We start from the raw sequence: 24,632 nt of genomic DNA, 5'->3' as shown, positions 1-24,632 counted from the left end.
CGGGATGGGGGGAAGCTTACCTGCTGCTGCTGCTTCTTCCTCCTCCTGCTCTGCCTGGAGCTCTCCCCCCCCCCGTGAGTATCGCGGGTCCCCCCTTCTTGTTAAGTTCTATTTCTTATAATGTAATATGGGGGACTCTTCCAGAACAGGTTGTCTCATAGTTCTTTCTGGGACATTGAAGTGCTCTATTGCAATACAGTATGGTAGAATTCTAGAAACTTGTTTCAGACCATTTCAGTTTCTTAGTCCAAAACCAGGAAAGCAAAAGCAATGCAATAATCTAGTCTTGAAAGAAAGACAGCTGTTCTTTCTGTCCAGGTCCTGTGCTCAGTTATTGCTGGGATGCTACATTACCTCTTCCTGGCCTGTTTTGTGTGGATGTTCTTGGAAGGTGTGAACCTGTACTTCATTGTCAAGAATCTGAAAGTTGCAAATTACAGTGGTGCCAACAAGCGTGTGAGGATATTCATGTACCTCTGTGGCTATGGGATCCCTGCCTTGGTAGTAGCAATTTCTGCAGCAAGTGCTCCATGGGCCTATGGGACTCATTATCAGTAAGTACTAGTTTTGAAGTTTTTAGTAGAGAAATTTTAAAAATCCCTCTTCGGCACCTACTGTTCAAATGATATTTGCCAGTGGAACATACCCAACTCCTTACTCAAAAGTAAATACCATTGATTTTAACAGAACTTATTCCTAATCATTTCCATTTGAGGTTACTCCTTTCTACTGACTCTGTAATAAACTCCACAAGGGATTTTTTGCCACAGTGATTCCCAGACAATGAGCTGATATTCGTGCGTGGCACTGAGGATAGTACAGGAAGGGGCATTGCAACCCCCATGGGATTGAGTAGGACCAAACTAGGGTTGTCAGTCTCCAGGTAGGGCCTGGAGATCTCCTGGAGACAACAGCAGTTCCCCTGGAGAAAATGGCTGCTTTGGAGGATGTATTCTATGTTATTACACCATGCTAGGTTCCCTCCACCCCCCCAACCTGGAATTGGCAACCCAAGATCAAAGTATCATTAACTAGGCATTCTTCTGTTGTGGCCATTATTCTCTTGCAGCAGAGAGCAACATTGTGTGGCATTATTAATTCATCATAGCCAATGCCCACTCTAAAACAATGTTCTATTAAAATAAAGGGCTCTTCTCAAGGAATGACTCCCAGTTCAACAGGGGAAAACTGAAAGGGTAGGTAGGTGTTGAACATGATACAATCCCATTGGTTTGTATACAGTACAATGTGTGACAATAATATTAACCAAACTTTGCTGTATCAATATGTCTCGGTAGACAAGTTCTACCAAGGGCAAGGACTGCATACAAATACTACTCACCCTTGAAACCTAGAACTGCCTCCATCATGTCTCCAAATTTTTATCCAGGCTGGGAGTTCCTGTTATGATTTTGCATTTCTAATAGACTCAGTTGAGAGAATAGTTCAGTGCTAGCCTATTCTAGTTTACTAAGCATGAGTACTAAACATGCTCTGGAAAAACTATTCTGTGTTTCATTGCCTGAGGATTTTCCTAAAGCTCTTCTGATAGTCTTCTTTCCTTTTCCTTAGCTGTTGGCTTAGTCCTGATAAAGGTTTTCACTGGAGCTTTCTGGGACCAGTCTGTGCCATAATTGTGGTAGGTAAAGATGGGCTCTTGTGTTCTCTAAGATCAGCAAAATGAATAGCTTTTTTAAAAAAGTCTGGCCTGAACAGAGAAGAACAAACCTGATTCAAGTTCCATTGGGATCAACAGTAGGAATGTCATCTTCTTTAACAGCACTTTGCAGCAGGGAAGATATTTCTTTTATCAAGTATAGGGTCGGAGGAAATTCATAAGAAGCAACAAAACTGGTTCAGCTCTTGTAGCAAATATAGAACAAAATGCAACTTCCTCCAAATAGGGGGAAGTTTATCTATTTCCTGGCCAGTTACTCAGGCATGCAGCTTTTCAGCTTGAGGAGAGGGAGGAAGGGAGTCAGCTCTCCACTTCACAACTGCTAAAGGAAAAGAAGCCCTTTAAGTGCTGGGAGGCAGAGATCTTCATTCTTATTGTCACCCCTGGGCTGGCTAAGACTGAAATAGGCATCCGTTCACTAAACCACAAGGTTCTTAAAGATTTGGATCTTTGTACACTCACTTTAGTTCACTTTAGTACAACTCTGAAGCAGCAGTAGACTCTCCAGACTCAAATTTACCCTGTATCTTCTGCACAACTAGTTAGTTATCATGCAAGATTGCCTATTATGCAGTGATACTGAGCCAGAAATAACTGCACTGATGCCACTAGATTAAGTAAAGAATCTGTGGCCCCATCCTTCATGTTTCCATGTAACTGTAAACTATGTCATTCCATTAAAAGGCCAAATCAGGTTAAGAGCTAAGGAACTTGCATCGCCATCTCCAGTGGAACCTGTTTGACATTCTTTTTACATTCCATTTTCTGTATCAGATCAATGCAGTGTTTTTCTGCCTTATTCTGAAGATCTTGCATGAGAAGCTTGCATCTCTCAATTCAAAAGTATCTACTTTGAAAAATACCAGGTAAGAAAAGCTACAAATAAGAATATGACACATCGAAGGGATAAAAAAAGAGTTCTAGACAATAGCACTGTGAAGGCCAGTTTTTTGGCGGTGAAAAGGACGTGCCATGGAAGCTTGCTGGGTGACCTTGGGCCAGTCATGTACTTTCAGCCTAACCTACCTCCCAGGGTTCCTGTTAGGATAAAATGGAGAAAAGGAGAATGATGTAGCTGCTTTGGGCCCTGAAGGCAGGGTATAAATAAAGCTTAAAATGTCTGATTGTTATTGTCAATTGTTGAGGGAGCTGCAGCTCTCAGAATGCATTGAAGGAGCATCCCAAACATCTACAAGGCATTTTTGAGAGCTAGAAGTCTGCCATTGTACTAACGTTTACTAACTAACACTAGCCAAAGCATCACAAAATAGCGATTGCAGGCTTCACCAGAATGGGGAACAAGGAGAACCTGTATGAAAGACACAGGCTTCACTTGAACTAAAAGGGAATCAGGCTGCTGGTGACTAATATCAAAAAGGTGTCAGAGCACCTTTTGAACTAATCCTGGGTGGAAAGCTGACAGGAGCTGGGGAGCCTCCGGTTTGGAACAAGTCAGTCCAAAGGGACCATTGCATAAACACTCAGGGTAATATTGATAGGAGCATAATAGGCATTGGGAGTGAGGTCACAATGGCAACTGAGGGCCATGTGTGATGCCTAAGGGGCCAAGGGAGGCAAGGGTTACTGGGGAGAGAAACACATTATAGGTGTCTATATGCTAGTCCTAAAAGTCTCCGAACCAAGATGAGGGAGCTGGAGTGCTTGGTGTTCAATGACAATTTAGATATAGTAGGTATCTCAGAAATGTGGAAAATCTATGGGATACAGTCATTCCTGGGTATGTGTAACCTATCACTAAATTCAACTGTTGTACCAGAAGACTGGAGAGTAGCAAATGTTACACTGATTTTTAAAAAGGAATCCAGAAGGGAACCAAGAACTTACAGACCTGTCCCAGGCAAATTCGTAAAAACTGTAATCAAAGATAGATTTGTTAGGCAGATAGAGGAACAAAGCCTGCTGAGGAAAAATCAGCATGTCTTCTGCAAAGGGAAGTTCTGCCTCACCAACTTTTTGGAGTTCTTTGAGAAACCAAACAAGCATGTAGACAACGGTGACCCTGCAGACATTATATACCTAGACTTTCAAAAGGCTTTTGACAAGGTACCTCACCAAAGACTCCTGAGTAAACTTAGCAGTTTGGGATAAGAGGACGGGTTCTCTTATGGATTAAAAACTGGTTAAATGACAGAAAGAAAAGAGTAGGAATCAATGGACAATTCCCAGAATAGAGAGAAGTAAGCAGTGGGGTCCCACACGGATCTGTATTGGGGCTGGTACTATTTAATTTATTTATAAATGAACTAGAACTAGGGGTGAGTAGTGAAATGACCAAATTTGCAGATGACACAAAATTATTCAGGATGGTGAAAACCAAGGCTGACTTTGAAGAGCTTCAAGAGCACCTTGACAAACTGGGTGAGTGGGCAACAATGTGGCAAATGAAGTTCAATGTTGGTGTCAGGTGATGCACATTGGGACAAAAAGTCCCTGCTTCAGGTACAGACTAGTGAGGTCTGAACTTGCTGAGACTGAGCGGGGAAAAAATCTTGTGGTTGTAGTGGACTGCTCAATGAAAGTGTCAACCCAGTGTGCTGCAGCGGTGAAACAGGCAAACTCTATGGTCGGATCTGCATTTGTCTTTCCCACCAGTGTCCCAGCCTTCTGACTCTGTCTTCAAAAAAAGTGTCTACATTTGCTTTTGTTTTCACACTTCAACTGTGCAAGTATACTTTTGCATGTCTGCATATGTTTATCGCCCTCTTGTGGTGGCTCCATTGTAATTGCGCCTCCACACTGCTTTAAATAAATCTTCTCCAAACAACATTCAAACAAGCATAGAGAAAGATGGCGTCACAGAAGCATGAAACTAATTTAAAAAATACAAATGCAGATTCAACCTATGTTAGGGATTATTAGGAAAGGGACTGCGAATAAAACAGCTGATATTGTAATGCCCCTGTATAGCTCTATGGTGTGGCCTCATTTGGAATACAAATCACCATGTCTCAAAAAGGACATTGCAGAGCTGGAAAAAGTACAGAGGAGGACAACCAAGACGATTAGGGGGTTGGAGCACCTTCCCTGTAAGGAAACACTGAAGAATCTGGAACTTTTCCGTTTAGAAAAGAGACGACTGAGGGGGGACACAATAGAGGTTTATAAAATTATGCATGAGATGGAGAGAGTTGACAAAGAGATTCAGGACGGACAAAAGGAAATATTACTTTACACAGAGAGTGATTAAAATGTGGAATTCACTGCCAGAGAATGTAGTGATGGCCACAGGAATAAACAGCTTAAACAGGGGATTAGATAGATTCATGGAGGATACACCTGTAGGAACTGAGGGTATTTTATATCTTTAATTGGCAAATGTAGTTAGTCTTAGCTGGAGCCCAAGGGTGGGTTCCTGAGTCTGAAGTGTGGCCACCTGCAGGTTATGGGTTGGTTGTTCAGCTTTGCTGCTGGAGAAGAAGGGGAGCAGGGGAGCCTGGTTAGGCCTCATGGGCAGATGGTGCCGGTGGTCCAAGCTCCAATGTGGTTAAAATTGAAGTCCTTCTTTAATTGGTTGTTGGACTTTAAAGTTCCTGAAGGACAGAAGGGGTTTCTCTTGTTTTTTTCTTCAAACCCCGACTCTGCATGATGGACTGAGCTTGTAGAGATATACCCTGTTTGACTGCCGTAAAAGGATTGCCCCCACAGTCGGAATAACGAGACGGACAACAGTTTGGATCAAACAAGGGCCACTTTATTAACTATATACAGTTTATTAACCAAAATCGGCAAGGGAGCACTTCCTAGGTAGCGGAACAGACAAGGCAGGTGTTAGGCTGACCAGCCTCCTTGTCTAATATGTGGGCGAGCCACCAACCCTGGCCTCAAGCCATTAATCTGGCTTTCGACCAGCAGCCCAGCCACTGGTAGCCTCCCAGGAGCGCCTACCCCTGAAACCATACAGCTTGCAGACCGGAGCTTACCCAAGAGGCTCCCAATAGGGAATCATCATTCACCACCCAGGGCCTTAATAGCCCGCAGGCCGTTCCTGAAGACCCCCCCAGTTCCCAAACAAGGGACGGCTTAAGGTGCTCACCATTTTTTGCTTCCTTATCCCTGCCCTATTCTGCCCAAAGTGACCAACCTATTTAACAGCCACACCCAAAACTGTTGTTCCACTGCTCCAGTGTAAGGTAGGCGAAAACACTACCACCCCACTGCCAATCCTGGGTAATAGCGAAAAATTCCTACCTGGCCCCCTAAGGCGACCAGCCTCAGCCTACACTAGAAAAACAGAGTGGGCGGGCGGGCGAGCACGAGGCAGCAACTGGCCTTGGGCGGGATCAGAGCCGAGCCTAACCAGGCTGGCTCCTCCCACCCACGTCCCAGTGCACTGCGCTGGGACGCTGTTGCCGCCCCGCCTTCATTTGCGGCGGCAAACCAGCCCCCGGCTGCCATTGCCTTTGGCGGCGGCTGGGAGCTCCCTTGCTGGGGGTTGTGTTTAAGAACCGCTGGGACCAACTAGAGTTATACTATGCAAGGTAAATTAGCTAGGGACTAAACCAGTTTCTTCTTTTGGTGCACAGAATATTGGTACTACTTTGCCCTAAAATAAACCATTTTGCTACCTGTCGGTGTGGTGGTGTGTCTGGGGGGTCGGCAGAAGGGTGTCCCTGTCATTTTTTCTCTTGGCCCTACCAATATTCTCTGAGTGGGACTCTGGACCCTGGAAAGGGTTGGGATCCCTACTGGAGTTTGAAAAGCCAGCCAGGTTGTTCACAGCCTTGTCTTTTGACTAGGGCAGGGCGGTGGCCAGGCCCGTAGCCTGCATGGGGCCCGCCCCCCTGCTAGTTTTATGGGCCCCCTCCCTCCCGATCCTCTGCTCCCCGGGGGGTCCTGAAGGACAGAACTCGCCCGGGCCACTCGGCGGCGCCTGCCTGCAGCCCAGCACAAGCGCGGCTCCTTTAAAGCCGGGACTGGGCGAGCAAGCAGGCGCCTTCGGACTCTCCCGTCGCCGCGCTCCGGCAGCTCTTCTGCCACCTCCTGAGTCCTGCGCCTCAGTGTGGCTGACTCATGGGGGCGAAGAGAGGCGGGCTGGCGCGTCGCTGCTGATCCCGACTGCGCCAGCCAAGCCCCCCGGGGAGCAGAGGATCAGGAGGAGTGGGGGTGGGGCTATGAATCCACAAGGGTTAAGCTGACACTACATATAATAAACATACAAAATTTATTTAGGTGTACACATTTTAAAAAACTTAAAACTCATTTAAAATATTCACAATCAGACCTAAAAAACTTCTCAACATTCATACATAGATGGGTTAGTGCTGTGCAACTGAACCAAACGCGTTTCGGCCCCAAAGGGCCTTCCTCAGTGGTCACAATCCAAAATACAAAGTTGACATACAGTCCAAAAAATATTTACATAAGATGTCTAATGTCCTGGCCCCACTGGTGGACCTCCTGATGGCACTAGTATTTCTGGCCACTGTGTGATACAGAGTGTTGGACTGGATGGGCCTTTGGCCTGATCCAACATTGGCATCTCTTATGTTCTTATGTTCTTATGTTCTCAGTTAAAAGTATGGCCTGATACCTAAATGATAAAGAGGTAGATGTCAGATAAGGCTCAAGGCATAGGAGTCTCTAGTCACCTCACCTCTGCAGTTGCGGCACAGAGACAATGGCTTGGAAGATCCTAACTGATAGTGGATTAGTTCTTTGAAGCACGGATTTGATCTAGAAGCAGGCAGACAGCCAATGATATAGGGATGGACATGGACCATATTTTTGCAGTCCAGTTCATGGTTTGTGGCTGAACCACAACAACTGATAGGCCAGTTCACAAACTGAACTGGTTCATATAGGTTTAACCTCCTGCTTTCTGCTCCCCGTGAAAAGTGATTGGGAGCAGAAAGCAGGAAGTTAAACAGCTTGGAGCCATTTAAAACACTGCTTTTTGCTCACCTCCAAAAGCTATGGCAAGCAGAAAGCTAGGGGTGAAATGTCTCAGAGCCATTTAAACCAAAGAGCTGAGCAGCAGCTGTTTTTCATGAAGAGCAGAAAGGAACGATTTAAATGTCTCAGACCATTTTAAGCTGTTTTCTGCTCTTAATGAACTGCCATGAACTGCATCAAAATTTGTGGAAGTTTGTGGCGGCTCTTCAGTTCGCAAACACTGCTTCACAAACCATGAACTGGCCAAAATTTGTGCTGAACTTTAGTTTGTGATCTGGTTCATGCCCATCCATATGGGTGATAAAATCCTTTTATCAAGCCTCCAATAGTAGCCTCTCTGCTATATTCTGAATGAGCTGATGTTCTCTTTGGACTGTTTTCAAATCACTGAAGCAATCTAGCCTGGATGTAATCAGATTATGGATCACTGTGGGCAAATCATGTTTTTTAAGGAATGGCCATTGCTGGCTTATCAGCCAAAGGCAATAAAAGGCTCTGCATGCCACAAAGGAGACCTGAATCACCCAGGTGTAGAGCAGGATCCAGAAGCACCCACAAGCTATGAGCCTGCTCTTTTAGAGGGAGTATAACATTTGTAGGACTACAGTGGCTTTGTTACTGATAAACAGTATTTCAGTCCTGTCTGGACTGAGCTTAAGGGGACTAGGTCTTCTGCTGTGATGGGAAACATCATACCACTGCTGGTCCCCCACTGCTGCTTGGTGCAACAGTGGAAGAAATTGGGGGTGGGGAGTGGAACTATAAGAGTTTTGAAGGATTGATAGACCATTGCAGCAATGCCATGACATTTCTGCTTGTTATATGACCTGGTTACATGACCTGGTTACATGATGCCTGCAGGCCCGTAGCCTGCATGGGGCCCACGGGGCCTGGCCCCCCTGCTAGTTTTACGGGGCCCCTCCCTCCCGATCCTCTGCTCCCCGGGGGCTTGGCTGGTGCAGTCGGGATCAGCAGCAACGCGCCAGCCCGCCTCTCTTCGCCCCCGAGTCAGCTGCGCTGAGGCACAGGAGGTGGCAGAAGAGCTGCCAGAGTGCGGCAAGGGGAGAGTCCGAAGGCGCCGGCAGAGTCCGAAGGTGCCTGCTCGCTCGCCCGGTCCCGGCTTTAAAGGAGCCTCCCCGTCTCGCTCCCATTGTCTCGGCGGCAGCAGAGGCGGGATCCCGTCTCTCCGGGAGGTGGGGAGGAGAGAATCCCTCTTCAGCCGCAGCCCTCGCGGGCCAGGGACCCCCCCGGCTGTGCTAGACGCTGGCTTGCGGCCGTGGCCAGCTGGCTCCGCGGCCTCCTGGGCCAGCCTGCCGGGCTCTCGCCGCCTCCTCGCGCCGGTGCTCAGGGCCGCTTCGTTGCTAGGAGTACCGAGTGATGTGTGTGTGGTGCGCGCACTCCGGCCCCCTTCCTTTCCCCAGGGCCCCCCCACAAGTAAGGGGTTAGCTACGGCCCTGGCGGTGGCACTACAACACCTATAAGTGGCTACTAGCCATGGTGACTGAGGGGAATCTCTACGTTCAGAGGCAGTCAACCTCTGAATCCCAGAGCCAGGAGGCAACATCAGGGGAAAGCCTCGGCCTCTATGCTCTGTTGCTGGTTGTCCAGAGGAACTGGCTGACCACTGTGTGAGACAGGATGCTGGACTAGAAGGACCACTAGTCTGACCCAGCAGGGCTCTTCTTATGTTCTTATGATGCTTCCCCCCTGCTCCACCCTTTACATGCATGGCAATGGAACGTTAATTTGTGGAACATGTGGAACAGAAATTAGAACTTCCAGTTCAGGCAATGGGTTGTTATCATTACTATTGTGTGGGTGGAAGAGGCAATAACCCTTTCTAAAGGCTACTTTGTTATATGACAAATGATCTAATCTTTTAAATATAATTAAAAATTACATTTATAACAAATGCCACATCCAGTCTTTCTCCCCAATGGGGGCCCAAAGCTACATTGTTTTCCTGTTGTCCATTTTATCCTCACAACAACTCTGTGAGGTAGGCTTGGCTGAGAATGCCCAGCAACCTTCCATGGTGGGTTGGGGATCTGGTCATTAGAGGCACATGACAGGTTGCTTAAACACTTTCTCATTACACGTTGCGTATTGTGGAGAGAACCTGGTTCATGGTGCCCTAATTCCCTTCATGTTTGGCACTGCCACTTCCATCATCATTCTGAGGTTGGTGGCCAGTTTTCAGATACACAGCTTCCATTGCAAATAGATTTTTTTTGGGGGGGGGTCTCACCTGGGCCAGGATATTCCCATGCCTTTCAGTTTTGACCCAGGAACTCCCACAATCATCCTGAAGTGGTGGCTACTTTTGAGTCTCATAGCTTTATTGTCTGACTAGTTATGCTTGCCATAAATGGTCAAATGGACAGACAGACCAATTCTTTTAATACTATAGATTCGTGGTAACAGCAAGCAAAGTGGTTTGTTTTGTTATGATATTTGGTTTGGATCAGAGTCCCACTGGGGGGCCCAGGTGGAATCTTTGTCTGGGGGCCCATGTTGCTGGCAGCCCTGCTGTTCAGGACTTCCACAGACCCACCCAACTAAGCTGTTAAGGAGAAATATAGCTGGGAGTCATCCACATATTGGTAGCACCTCACTGCAATCCACAGACTATCTCTCCCAGGGGGTTTCACATAGGTGTTTAACAGCATGGGGACAAGATGGACCTCTGAGAAACCCTAAAATATAAATAAAAGTGGGCCTTGCTCAAGAATATAACAGCCATCTTCTTCAGGAGGACTCACAATCTCTTCTTTCAAAGTGAAGTGATCAGTCTATACCCTCTGGCAGAAAGCTTTTGTTTATCCCTTCACATTTGTTAATCCAATTATCAGACATAGGGTACTATCTGCCATGGAGGGGGGGGGGGGAAGGATTGACCTTAGATGTGCACAATTCAAAACATCTTGTCCACTTCAGGCCTCATTGAAAGACAGACACACAACAAACTATGCTCCGATAGCTCAAATTGCCTCATTGTCTCCTTGGTATTTCTTTCTCCTGTTGATATCTACAGTGTTGTCTTTCTTTGACACAGGTCACTGACATTTAAGGCCATAGCCCATCTGTTCATCCTGGGCTTGACTTGGTGCTTAGGCCTCTTTCAGTTTGGGCCATTGGCTGATATTATGGCATATCTGTTCACCCTCACCAACAGTGTGCAGGGAGCCTTCATCTTCCTGGTGCACTGCTTGCTCAACAAAAAGGTGATGTATAGGGCAAAAGAGGGTGGGATTTGTGGGCAGCAACACCCAGTTGGCATTAGAGGCTGTGGGATTAAGATTTTTGAAGTACTCTGTCCGATTTTTCAAGGCTGTCTTTGATTAGCAGAGCTGATCACTGTGCTGGAAGCCATAGAGAGCGGGAGAGTGAGAGTGGGAAGATGTAACATGGGAACATGCATCAAAGGAGATTCGATATTGGGGCTAGAGAGTTGTGAGATCTAAAAGAGAACACTCAGTGCAACGAATTCAATAATTTTATGCATGCAGCTCTGAATAACTCAATACCACTGCACATGCAGCCCTTCCCTTCCGGCTATTTTGGGTCAGAAAAATTGTACCCCCCACTCCACAGTTCCAGTTCAAGTTCGTCCCCTGCAGTGTTTAAGAAATTAGTTCCCTGCAGCTTCCCTCTGACTGCAGGGCACAGTGGAGCCAAGGAAATCCAGAGAGAGAGCCCTGACCTAGCTCACTAAAAAAAATCCCATCTAGTTTGAGCCTCAACCCTTGCAAAGAATGAGGTCAAAAATAGGGCCAGAATGGTGAGTTGCAGGAGTGAATTGAAGATGGATGATGATGAGAAAGTGAGATTATCCATGTGAATACCGAAGTCCTTCAGGATAAAGGTAGGAGGCTGCATTGAAAAGAAAAAAGGAATGCTACACATCAAAAGCAGAGCAAAAATATGACAACTGGAGAGTGGGAAGTGAGGGGTTGGGTGAAGAATATGGCGAAGGAAGAGCAAATAATAGAAGGTGGAAGAAGCTGTGATATATAAAGGCATTTAATACAGACACGGGGAAGCTTATACTTCCTCTGCATTGCTTAGTATCATGGGAGGAGGAGAGGCCACTCTACAAGAGAGCTCTTAGAGTGGTTTGGATATAGAATTCTTCTTTCTTCCTGGTCATCTCATTTTTTCCCCAAACACTCTGTTTATTTATTTACAAATGAACAACCCTAACTCTAGTGTGAACTGCTGTCAGCAAGTGGCCTACCAAAACTTTTGGTGAATCCGCCCTGGTTGCAAACTTGGCCATAGCTACTGCTGGCTTCATACCTGCCCCCCTCAGTTAGGACCTTATAAGTCCATACTGATCAGGTCTCTTTAAATAAATTTCAGTTCCCTGATACAGTCTGAAGCAGGCAAGAAACAACTATCCCATAGCCTATTAGAGACAGTCCCCCCCCCAGTCCTGCTTGACCCTGAAGCAACCAGCTAATCCCATACTTTATACAAACTAATACACACATGCTAATGTCCAAATCCACAAATCCAGACCAAATGTTATGATATTTCACATTTTCCCTCTTTCTTTGACTGCCAGGTCTACTGTTGCTAGTTCATATTTCAGTATGGGCTGTAGCTATTGCTTTCCACTTTTGAACAGTTATTTGTTTAGCTATTACAGACTCCAGAGCCTTTATCCTTTTAAGAGGAGAATTCTCACTGTGTGTTTTGGATCTTCAGGTGAGAGAGGCATATTGGAACTGGATTTGTAGGAGAAAAACTATCCAGCCTCCGTCTACTGAGATATCTATGACTGCTGCTCCCTCTAGCGTTACCACGGTAAGGCAGATGCATAATCCAAAGATGGTGTAAAAATTTTTGAATGATATGGATAACTTGCTTCCTTCAGTCCCTGATATTTATATAGTTAGGTATTCTTAGGATATGTCTGCCTGGGGCAATTTTTAGGGATCAGAGTTGCTTCTAGAAAGCTGATCTACACACAGAAACCACCATTGTTTGAGTCCCCTGCATCTCTGCTCTGTAGATGGAAGGAGACTGCTGGCCGATGGTGGGCCAGAAAGAGAAATGTTGGTATAGATGTTCTACACTGCACTATACCTGCTCATCTGAAAACTTCTTCCTACCTTTATGTTTCAACAATAATGTTCCTGACCAGGGCCATAAGAAACTCCATTTGACTACACTGTCAGTGATGGTGCACTTATAACTCTGCCAGAAGTACCTAGCAGATTCCATATTTCATAGAAAGCTGTGTGGAACCTTCCACAATTTCTTTTAATGAATAGGCCTCTGTGGTGAATTTCTTTTCTCATAACATGATTATTTCAGCCTACATCTATTCCTATAGAACCATCTAATTAGCTGTTTGAAGGTAGAGACAGCTGATAAAAATGTTGTGATAAAAGCCAGGGAGTGGCACCCTCTGATGGCTCCAGCTCATGGTTTGTTTTGAGTATCATGGTGGTTTTTCTTTTCTTTTCCAGGAAAATGTGCAGAGCACTGCTCCAGTACATCAACAGCAAGTAGCATGGACGACAGAGCCATAATCCGTATTCCTTTCCATTATTCTCTTCATTGGCCTCTTCCTCCCCGGTTCATCTTCAATAAAATGGACATGAAGAGACTTGAGCCATTTCTTATGGCACTGGTCTTCTGCATATTAAAAATTGTTGTGTACTGCCATTTGACTCCCTGGTTAAGAGCGGTGGACTCTCTTAATCTGGAGAACTGGGTTTGATTCCCCACTCCTCCACATGAAGCCAGCTGGGTGACCTTGGGTCAGTCACAGTTCTGCCAGCCCCAAAAATAAACCTAAGTTGCCACAAAAAGAGCTAGGCCGATTTCCCACAAGCGCTGCTCCACGCTCGCTCTTCCCTTTTGCCCCAATGGTATGTGTCAATTTCACACAAGCTGCTGCGCAGCCGCATTTTGCCCCGCAGCTTCACGTGATTTTCCCCACGTCCTCAAAAAACAGGATTGAGTAGACGCGGGGGAAATCGTGCGAAGTTCCAGGGCAAAATGCAGCTGTGCAGCAGCTTGTGTGAAATTGACACATACCATCGGGGCAAAAGGGAAGAGCGAGTGTGGAGCAGCGCTTATGGGAAATTGGTCTTAGAGTTTCAGGCTGCCAGATGATCTTTGGATCTCCTGGCTATACTACACCCAGTGCCATACAGTTATGATTATGATATTTACTCCCTGATCTTGAAAAAATCAGGATCATTTTGAGATCCTGATTTTTTAAAATGTCATTGCCTATTATTATTGTTGGCTTCTTTGTTTCACTCTGTAATCTAAAAACAATGCAGAATAGTTCTCCTGTGCTCCTGTTGCACCTTCCATTTTAGTGAACAAAGCAGCAGAGATGGATTGAATGAATTCAGAGGCCATACTTCTTCTGTTGGTAGTGTTCTGTCTGTAGAATCCCACTGGTAGAACTGATCAAATGTAGTGCCACATGTATAATTAAGAATTTTGAGTCCAGAAAAATCATTACTGTCCTTCCATTAGCAGGTTCTTGCAGCAATTCTAGCAGAGAAGATAATTTGATCTGGCGCAGGCAGTAAATGAAGCCTGCATTTCCATCTGGCCAAACAGCTTTAGCTGTTCGAGCCCCACCGTGGCCGGGGTGAGCTCCCGGCCCATGTCCCAGCTCCCGCCCACCCAGTGGCTCGAAAGCCCGTTAAAGGGCAAGTAGACAAATGGGTACCTGCTCTTAGAGCAGGGGGGCACCCGTCCTTCGTAGTGGCGTGGTGGCAGCATGAGCGGCGGCGGCGGAGAACATGGTGGCGGTGGCGAGTCGAGCAAGCAAGCGAAGGCTAGGCCGATGGAGCGCGGAGGCGGGGCAACGCAGCAGGCCGGAGCCTATTGGACAGAGGCTGCAGCAGGAGCACGCGCTGATGTGCACTTGGCCCAAGCCTGAGGAATCGTGGTGACCAAAGGAAGACCTGCGCCAGGAAGACGCTGTCGCCGGATTGAAAAAGAGCTCCCGCAGAGAGACTATAACAACAAGACTTCGCTATAAGGTGCCTGTTAGGTTAGTCACTTCCCTCCATTGTATGTGTGTGGCCCTTAGGTAGGAATTGTATGAATTGTATAATGTAAACCGCTCAGAGCCCTTAGGGGGTGAGTGGTATATAAATCGGAAAAAAAATAATCTAATAACCTCTACTTGTTTCAATATATATGAATATGTGTGTGTGTGTATACACTCTCTCTCTCACACACACATACATGGAGGTCCTTTCTGCATTTGCCTGCCACTCCAGCTTTCCTCAGTGTTCAAGTCGAGGCAATTTAAGTCAACAGCAAAACAGCCTCCAAATAACCCTGGGGCAACAGCAGGTTGAAACCGGACTGACCACTGAAGGGAGGTAATGTAATGCAGAATGGGGGGAAAACCCGGAATAAATAGTTGGTTGAACTCTGTTTTAGGGCAGAATGGAAAAAAACCCCTGGATTAAAAAGAAGGTTGAATTTGATTTTAGTGCAGAATTGCTTGGAGGACACTGTGGCTGACATGGATTAAAAGGAGAGTGCAGAAAGATATTCACAGGTCCTGGTCACATGGGCTGGATAACACAGGGGGGAGGCATGGCTATTAGCGCCGTCGCAATTTGACGTGCCCCAACGCGATCAGATGCGACAACAATGTTTCCTTGGGCAGTTGTTTCCAGCGCGCTCCAACCAGGAAGCAGGGATGCAAGAGGAGCGCACTGGGCCGATCAGACGGAGAGCGTCTGTCTGCAGCTCATCGCAACCGTTTAATACTGGAGTTTCCCAGGTACTTTTAAACTCCGCATCTTCGGCCGGACAATACCTGTTGGCCACGGGTGCACCACGCTTGCCAGATGTGGCGGTGTGATCACGCCCATATAATCCGCCTGGCATTCGTGGCTCTCCCACAGCAAACTCTGTGTGTGACATCACACACATATACACAGAACTGATGATTTCTGAGTCTGGGCTAGGTATAAAGATGCACTGGGTATGTATGGTGCAGCCTGAAGGGCAAATGAGGACTGTAGAAGGATGTGTTTAGAAGTCAAGCCCTTCTATCCGAGAAGCAAGTCATGGGCTCTTTCAGAGCTTCTGTGTACTGGCTGCATGACTTTCATACTTGCGGTGTATGCACTTGGAGATCTATCTGTTTTCAGTCCAGGATTTGTGAATGTTTTTGATTATGGTTCATGTGAATGGATTAGCATGATCAGACTAATTTTACCCTCTGGCTACGGTCACACACGCCAGTTGGAGTGGAGGGGAAGCGAGGCTATTTCCTCTGGAGGAATTTGACACACAGTTGCGAGATCACACATCCCTTTGAAGCTGCATGCTCAGCCTGTCACTGTGTGATCAGACACAACCACGGGTGAGTTGTTGCTGCTGTTGTTGCAATTTGCAATTTGTTTCCCATGTGCTTGAATGAGGAATCGAGGAATTGCACCTCCACACTGAGGGCTCCCTATGGAGTTTGCGATGATGTGCATACTGCAAGGGGGGGGGACAGGGGAAAGTTCATCTGTGGGCCGTTGCAGCCAGTTAGAGCTGGACTTTCCTCGGTGTCCTTTAACTCCGCTTTTGTGGCAGAGCAGCATGGGTTGCTGACGACTGCAGGACCTTTCCCAGATGTTGCTGTCTGATCGTCTCCTTTAGATCCATCAGGCATTTGCAGCTATGTTGGATCTAAAGGTGCATGTGATCACAGTCTCAAGGTCTACCTTATAGGCAGGGGTCATTTCGTAGAAAAAGAGCTAGGGGGACTCATTAGCATAACTCATTAGCATATGCCACACCCCCTGACATCACCGGAAGTGTGTCCTCCCCACAGCCAGCGGCGACCTCCAGCGGGCACCAGCAGGGAGCTCCAGGCCCCGCCCTCCCGCACCTCACCCGGGGGGATGGCGTCCCCCCGCGTCCTCCCCCCCAATGACCCCTGCTTATAGGGCTATTGTAAGGATAATATTGAGGATTTGTGTGAAGCTTTGGAAATGCACTTCATGATAATACTTAGAATGTCACAATATTGTTATTATTTTTCAAAGGTATATAAAATCAGGGCTCAGCAAAGCATATGACTAATGTGGATTAGGCCTCTGCTCAAGTTCCAGTTGGGCATGAGATGAAGTAGCTGCCTGCTAAAAGGATAAGACCTGCCACCAGTTTGTGCATTGAGGCAAATCAGACAACCACTTTGCTGAAAAGGGCGAGGCAAAAAATGTGTCTTTAAAGGGTACTTTGCAGCTTATAAGATTCTTCTGAAAAGAGAGGAAGAGAAAATAGTTTCATTCCAGGAAGGCTTTTGAACAGCTGATGCTAGTGTTGCCAACTGTGGGTTGGGAAGTTCCTGTGGATTTGTGGATGGGAGGAACCTCAGCAAAGTATAATGCGATAGAGTCCACCCTTCAAAGCAGCTATTTTCTTCAGGGAACTGATCTCTGTAATTCCAAGAGATCTCTAGGCCCCACTTGATGCTGCTTTACTCAGAGTCAAACTATTAGTCTATCAAGGGCAGTATTGTCAACCCTGATTGGCAGCAGCTTTCCAGGATCTCAGATCCTTCACATCATATACTACCTGGTGTTTTTTTTAAAAACTGGAGAGGCCAGGAACTGAACCCTCGACCTTCTGCATGCAAAACAGGTGCTTCACCATCAATGCTCCCTCTAAGCTGTGGAGTCCTGTGAGCAAAAGTTCTACTTTGTGAGCTACTAGCATTAAAGTTGTGAGCAGGTGATTTGGTTACTACATAAATTAGTTTGCTCTGGAGCCATTCTTCCTGAGCTAAGACAAAAATGTGTTCACCACTGAGCCACACACACCCTCCCCCTTCTGGAGGCAGAGGACAGTTAATCTGTTCTCCCTTTTAGGGCAACACATGATTATGTCTCAGTAGCATTTAAATCTCTTGCGAAGTCTCTCTTTCTGATTCTTCACACTGAATAGTTGTTGGCAGGGGTCATTTCCTGCAGGAGCGGACAGGAGCAGAGCTCCGGCAGTAAAGAGCCCAGGGGGCAGGCACATGCAACAAGCCCCACCCTCTGCTTCCAGCAGCCCTCAGTCAGGCCATGAGGAGCAAGGAGTCGCCAGATAAGTTGCAGAGCCCCCCCGGCCCGCCTTCAGGCGTAAGCTCTCCCTCCTTTGTGAGGGCAGATCTGTGTGTTCCACCCTCCCCCCCAATAGCTAGCAATCCAAAACAGTCCAGTGGCACTTTTAAGACCAAGTTATATATAGGTACAAGTTCTCCCTCCTCTGTGAGGACAGATCTGCACATTCCCCCCCCCCAATAGCTAGCAATCCAAAACAGTTCAGTGGAGCTTGAGTGGTGGGTGTTGCCTTCTGACACACTTCCAGTGATTTCAGGGGTGTGGCATATGCAAATAAGCTATGTGAATAAGTTATGCTAATGAGCTCCTGCACCTCTTTTTCTACTAAATGGCCCCTGGTTGTTGGGTACTATTATAAAGCATGAAAATGACAGCATATGTTTTAAAAATACAGACCGATTTTACACAAGAGCTGCGCCACGATCACGCCTCCCTTTGCCCCACTTCTATCGGTCAATTTCCCACTGGAAGCCACATGGCCATGTTTTGACCCGCGGCTTCACCCGATTTTCCCCGCAGTTTCATGATCCTCAGAAAACAGTATCACGAAACCACGGGGGAAATCAGGCGAAGCCATGGGTCAAAACACGGCAGCGGGAAATTGACCAATAGAAGTGGGGCAAAGGGAAGCACAACTGCGGCACAGCTCTTGTGTGAAACCGGTCACACAGATTTTCCACAATGTCAACTAGAGTGAATCCTGGAGTCCACTTGCTGATTCTGGTCTTCCCTCTTCCTACCCGCCCCTCAAAAAAACCCCACCCATCACAAATTCCCAGCCAGCTTCACTGATATTAGTTAAAGGCTTTCTGAAGTGAATATATCCAAACAATAATCTTTGGACTACTATTTTATCTCCTGTACACAAATTTGAAATTGATAATTTTGTAATCACACATATTTTAGCACTATGTATCACCCGCAGGCTGTCATTAAAGACAATGGACAGATGTTACTTTTAAAAGGATGTAATCAATGTTTCTATTAACAGAAATGCAGTGCTATGAAGCTAAAATACACTGCACAGCCAATGGGAGACCTGGAAACAGCCAATACACTAAGAGAATCTCTCCTTGTATAAGCCTCCACCCGGGGGAGCGTCCATCCCCTTCACCATCTCTGTCCAGACTGAGGCCAAGACGCTGGGCGCTGGCTCTGGGGGCGGGACTGAGACAATGCAGCGAGGCAATGCAGCCAGGGGATTGGCAGACCTTCTGAGTGGCAGCTGAGGGAGCCAAAGGCTGTGGGAGTGTGTGGAACGTTCACCCCAAAATAGGATTATATATAAGGAGAGATAAGTAGGAATGGAGCTCTGAGTCTTTTTATTCCAGTCAGAAGGTTGGAAGGGTGTTGTAAAGAATGCATGTAAAGGATGCAAAGGTACAATGCATGTTGTAATCAGCTTGAGTAGAGCAGAGGGAAAATGCTTGGAGGCAGAAAATTTACATCTGTAGTGAGATAAGAATCCTACATCCCTAGCCATGCAGGGGTCCATTGTTCTGACCTGGTGAATGAACTAAAGGCACTATAATTCTAAACCGCCTTTGCCAATCCCACTTGGTTGTTTGCCCTGTCAAAGATGCTGTAGTATTCTCTTATGAACACATCTCCTAGGATCCAAAGGTCCCCAGATGTGTTTTGGAAGCCACTTGTGCAATCTCCTTGCATGACCTAGAGTTGGGAGGAAAATGATAGCCATCAGATACAGGCGATTCTCCATATTACATTATTATTATTAAAATAAAGTACTATAAACTCAATGTTTTCAGTATGCTAAAAGTATGACATGGAGCAAAGCAGTTCTATGGTCCTCCTAGGTGCTTGGATGCTTGGTCAGCATAAAATAGACCTGTAGCTGCAGTGAAGTCAAAAGCACAAGAATACCAGCAGAAGTAAAACCAACGTAACATCCCTGATAGCCTCTCCCATAACAGCCCTGGCAACTCTACTGTCACTCACCAGTCATGGTAATGCTTGCTGATAATGTTAATCAATATACAGCACTAATCAATATACAGCTACAACCAGATTGCCAGCATAGCATCATGGAACCAGTCCCGTATATCTCCTGTACACAATGCATAAACAGGCTGTAAAGAGAGCCCCTCAGTGTCTCCCCTCTAAGAAATTCCCATGATCTAGTGGACAGAAAACCAATTAAGTGGAACCTGTAGGGTTAGGGTTGCCAGGTCCTCCCTGGCTGCCAGTGGGCGGTGGGTGGGAAGGTTGCCTGTTCTGGGTTGAGAAACTCCTGGAGATCTGGGGGTGGAGCCTGGGGAGGACAGGGATCTCAGGGGGGTACAGTGTCATTAAATCCACCCTCCAGAGCATCCATTTTCTCAAGGGGAACTTATCTTTGTAGTATGAGGATGAACTGTAATTCCATGGGATCCCCAGGTCCCACCTGGAGGTTGGTGGCCCTACTGTAGGTGACAGAGATCTGAGCTTCCCTGAAGCACCTTGCATATGAGACTGTTCAAAGAACACATTTGTATCCGTTATCTGTGTAAGGGAAATAATCTTATTGCAAGAGAAAGAGATCAGGGCCCATGGAAAAGGAAGAATGTGCACTGCAATAGCACAACAGACAAACAATGTGAGCTAGATGATAGAACAGCAAGAAAGAGCCATACAGTGGGAGGTAGGTGCCTGGAGTATAAATGTGGCCTTCACAAGGAAAGGAGGAGGGAAGCTACCTAGATGCTTTACCTTTTATACTTTCAAGATGTACAACACAGAGCTCCCTCATTCTGAACCTCTGTTTCAGTACACAAGGGACGATGGGAAACATTGGTGAAAGGGCACTTAGCACACAGTGCGCATTTTACACTAACAGTTAAGGCTAACAACCAGGGCTTTTCTTCTGGGGGAACATGCCAGAACAGAGTTCCAGAACCTTTTCAACAAAATTATTTTTAAAAAGTTTAAAAGTTCATGAGTTTTCAGTATACAGGTTGAAAACTTCATTTTCCTCCTGAGAGTTCTGGCACCTCTTCTTAAAAATCCCTGATAACCACTAATACCAGAAGGGCAGATGAATCACTCGTGTCCTCAGTCCCCTTATAGATATCCTGCTTCACTTCAGATATAAACACCCATGTGGAAATTCAACTTGCAACAGTGCAATAGGACAGGGCAGTCCCTTTAAACTGCATCCTTATGATGGGTACAAATGTTTCAAAGCTAGTGGAACAGATCCATTCTGTACCTGATTAGAATAGGCTGATGGGGTTAGCGGATACTGGATTCCATTGATCACAAAAACAACATCAGGCATATTGGAGAGGTTATTGCAGTTGATGTCATACTTGCAAGAAATAAAGAAGAGAGGTTTTTGTTATTTTGATAATAAAAACTACCCAAACTCAACTTGTTAGAGGAAGGTCCTAGACATCAGTGTTATTATCCTGAAATCAAACAGGAATGTTCATGAGAACAGACCTGCCATCCTAAATCAGCTCTTGAATGTGGTGGAATTTAATCTAAATAACCATCCAATATAATTCCCCACTTTGAACAGCATATTGTGGCCTATAGACAAGTATGTAAAAATTACAGATCAATAAATCCAGAGCTGCTGCTTATCATGCACAAAGCTATACTTTGACCAGATAATACTGCATAATGTGTTGAACTTTGATCTGAGAATGCACTCCCCATTTGGGATTTAGTTTTGTTGGCATACTAAATTGATATGAATATAGAAGCTGCCTTATATCATATCAGACCATCCATTCCAGTGTGCTTAACTCTGACTCACAGCAGGTTTCCAAGGGCCCAGGTAGAGAGGGTTCTTTCCCAACACCTTCAACCTACTAACCCCCTTGAGTGCATCTGAAACATGATGCTGGGAGTGTGTGTGTGGGGGGGTTATATCTGGGGTCCTTTCATCAACAATGGAAAATCAGAGGCAAAAGAATAAAGGATTTTAGCATGATCTTACCTGGCCATAGTTCCCTGGAGTGGCACCAATGGCGTTTTGTATCTTAGTTATGGAAGCTGGTGGGCCAGCCAAGAGAGAGGTTCCTGTGTCGACTATCGCTTGACAACCACCACTGCAGGCAATCTCCTGGCCATTCACTAAAATACTGAGAAATTGCAAATCATGAGATGCTGGTAATTTTGTGTATTTGAAACGATATGGGTGCAGCCAAATGAGACATGATAGCTGGACCCTTAGTATAGTTAGTCATGTCACACTCCCATTGAAGGCAATGCTTTTAGCTGTAACCAGGGATAATTTCCTGCAGGAGCACACAGGAGTGGAGCTCCGGCAGTAAGGAGCCCAGGGGGTGGGCACATGCAACAAGCCCTGCCCCCTGCTCCCAGCAGCCCCCAGTCAGGCCTTGAGGAGCAAGAAGCAGTCAGGTAAGTTGCAGAGCCCCCCCCTCCCGCCTTCAGGTACAGGCTCTGCCTCCTCTGTAAGGGCAGATCTGCGCATCCCCCCCCCCAATACTTAGCAATCCAAAACAGTCCAGTGGCCTTCTGACACATTTCCGGTGATGTCAGGGTGTGTGGCATATGCTAATAAGTTATGCTAATGAGCTCCTGCACCTCTTTTTCTACGAAATGACCCCTGGCTGTAACTCCTAGTTCTGGAAGTCACAGGGTGCATCCAACCATCCTTCAAGTATCTTCTCTACAGCCTAAGAAGCCTTCCTCTGACAGAAGAGCCACTTAATTGGGAGCAAGTCTCCTTAGAAAGGAAAAATGCTTCAAACTCAAGCCAAAAGCAAAGTTGGGGTATAAATATTTAAACAAACTTTGCTTACTGGGGTGGAAGGATAGGGGTAAGATCCCCCTACACACCTGTAATTGTGGTGCAAATATTTGCCATTTCAAATACATCTTACATGGTTCATAAAGTGACACAGACTCCTGATCTGTATTTGCAATTGCAGGAAATAAAAAATAAACTATTTAAATGCTGTAGTTTTTCTTCCACATTGATAACTTTCTCTAACCACTGCCACCTACAGATTTATGGCATGTAGTTTTTGTGAATAATAATACTGGCATTTTTTTCTCTGTCCCTCCCTTCTTCATTTCCTTTCCCTTTGCATCCCAACTTTTAAAGAGATCTTTTTGCGTCTTTGCAGTTTGTTGATGCATAGTTAGCTGCCTTGAACATAAGGAAATAACATAAGATATACATATTTTAAATAAATAAATAGAATGCAAACTTGAAGCAGACATTCTGTTGATTTTTTAAATTGTATATGAAATATGGGACACTCCATAGCTATACCATTACTACTGCAGCTAAATTGCTTACCTGTCCATTGCAATCTGCCAGTAACCTTGCTCTGTGACCGGATTCCAGTTAATGGAACCAGTAAAATATGATTCATCGATTCCACCAAAAATGACCACACTCCCAGTTGTTTCTCTGAAATATGTATAAATGATAGGTTGTTCACAAGCCATTCATTCAATATTCATCCAACTGCAGATCAAAAAGTATCACACTTTTGTTTGTTTGTCTAAATTTTCCCATTACAAAAGAGAGAGAGAGAGAGAAGTTGGTTATATAATATCTCATACTAGACCAGCATCTGGATAAGAAGAGATAGAATCTTGATTAAATATAAGAGGACAGTAATTCCTTGCCGTATCCCCCTCACTTTAGTACTGTGTACAAGTTTTTAAATTCAGAGATTACAGCTTATTCTACCCAATCCTAATAACTAACTTTTTAAAAGACTTGTATAGCATAGGGAACAGCAGAGAGAAGCAGATTTCACTGTTACATCTGAACTGTGCTATTTTTCAGTGTAGACAAGCTTTGAGAAAGCTCATCTTGCTTAATAAAGACCTTGGTTCCTATACCATTGCCTTCAGCCAAAGTGATCTTCTAAAATGCTAAAAACGTTTTGGATCAGCTTCTGTCTCAAAGGCCAATCATGTCACTAGGGACAGGCATAAACTAATATGCATCAGAAGGTTGGTTCACAAACTGTGGCCCCTGCTTTCTGCTCCCCACTGTTTTCCATGGGGAAACCCCTGCTTTCTGCTCCCTGCCACTTTTAGCAGGGAGCTGAAAGCAGGGGTTCAAATGGCTCTGTCTGCTTTCTGCTCCTCACAAAAAGTGCCTGGGAACAGAAAGCAGGGGTTTAAATGGCTCAGAGCCATTTAAACCTCTGCTGTTTGCTCACTGCTGAAAGCAGCAGGGAGCAGAAAGCAGGGGTCTGCTTTCTGCTCCCTGCCACTCAGCATTTTTGCAAAGAGCAGAACGCAGGGGTTTAAATGGCTCAGAGCCATTTAAACCCCAGCTTTCTGCTCTTCACAAACCACCATTAACTGCCTTAGAATTTGTGGAAGTTCGTGGTGGCTCTTCAGTTTGCGAAAATCACTTTGCAAACCATGGACCAGCCAAAATTTGTCAAGAAATTTTGTTCATAGCCAGTTCATGCCCATCCCTACATATCTCCACTCTTATTCTAGATTATGATATCATTAGACTTACTCTATATATCCTAAACTGCGGTGGCTCAAGTGGTTAAGACGCTGAACTGCAGGCTTTGGAAGGTCGGTAGTTCAGCAGTTTGAGACCCGGGTGCCACATGATGGAGTGAGCTCCTGTAACGATTTCATGTTTATTTGTGTGTGTCTTTAAAAGTTTGGTTTACATTGCTGTGTGAAAGTCTAGTGTGGTTGAAACAGGCAAGTGGTGTGATTGGTGAGTGACAGAGAGGGGGAGGGGTTTTGGAATGGACGCTGTGTGGGTGATTGGAATGTCTATCAGGGGTTGGGTATATGACAGTTGATGCAGACAGTGGAAGTTAGTTAAGCAGTTTTGTCCTGAGGTCTCTGTGAGAGAAGTTTTCCTGTGTGGAATATAAGAGTAAAAGTCTCTGTGTTAAGCAGACGGTTAAGTTCTGTGTAAGAGAGGAGAGACCCATCCCTGTGTAGGACGAGTTAGTTCATTATATGAAAGAGTG

At 45.8% G+C, this 24,632-nt stretch overlaps 2 protein-coding genes across 2 annotated transcripts in view; one reads left to right on the top strand and one right to left on the bottom strand.

Annotated features, from left to right (window-relative positions):
- The window catches only part of LOC107106419 (adhesion G protein-coupled receptor E3-like), a 28,757-nt gene extending 15,626 nt beyond the window's left edge, over nucleotides 1–13,131 (top strand). Inside the window, exons 6-11 of the mRNA XM_015406559.1 lie at nucleotides 319–554; nucleotides 1,573–1,639; nucleotides 2,453–2,544; nucleotides 10,647–10,815; nucleotides 12,302–12,400; nucleotides 13,069–13,131. Coding sequence (XP_015262045.1) covers nucleotides 319–554; nucleotides 1,573–1,639; nucleotides 2,453–2,544; nucleotides 10,647–10,815; nucleotides 12,302–12,400; nucleotides 13,069–13,131 — 726 coding nt within the window. The remainder of the gene's footprint in view (nucleotides 1–318; nucleotides 555–1,572; nucleotides 1,640–2,452; nucleotides 2,545–10,646; nucleotides 10,816–12,301; nucleotides 12,401–13,068) is intronic.
- Nucleotides 13,132–19,224: 6,093 nt separating this feature from the next.
- LOC107106443 (embryonic pepsinogen-like) overlaps nucleotides 19,225–24,632 on the bottom strand; it is a 12,940-nt gene continuing 7,532 nt past the window's right edge. The window contains exons 6-9 of the mRNA XM_015406590.1: nucleotides 22,967–23,080; nucleotides 21,635–21,779; nucleotides 20,900–20,998; nucleotides 19,225–19,362 (exon numbers count right to left, since the gene is read on the bottom strand). Coding sequence (XP_015262076.1) covers nucleotides 19,225–19,362; nucleotides 20,900–20,998; nucleotides 21,635–21,779; nucleotides 22,967–23,080 — 496 coding nt within the window. The remainder of the gene's footprint in view (nucleotides 19,363–20,899; nucleotides 20,999–21,634; nucleotides 21,780–22,966; nucleotides 23,081–24,632) is intronic.

Source organism: Gekko japonicus, unplaced genomic scaffold (assembly GCF_001447785.1).
Source record: "Gekko japonicus isolate JY-2015 unplaced genomic scaffold, Gekko_japonicus_V1.1 scaffold115, whole genome shotgun sequence".
In the NCBI taxonomy this organism is placed as follows: domain Eukaryota; kingdom Metazoa; phylum Chordata; class Lepidosauria; order Squamata; family Gekkonidae; genus Gekko; species Gekko japonicus.
Note: the sequence above shows the minus strand (reverse complement) of the source record. Positions and strands in the feature narration are given on the sequence as shown.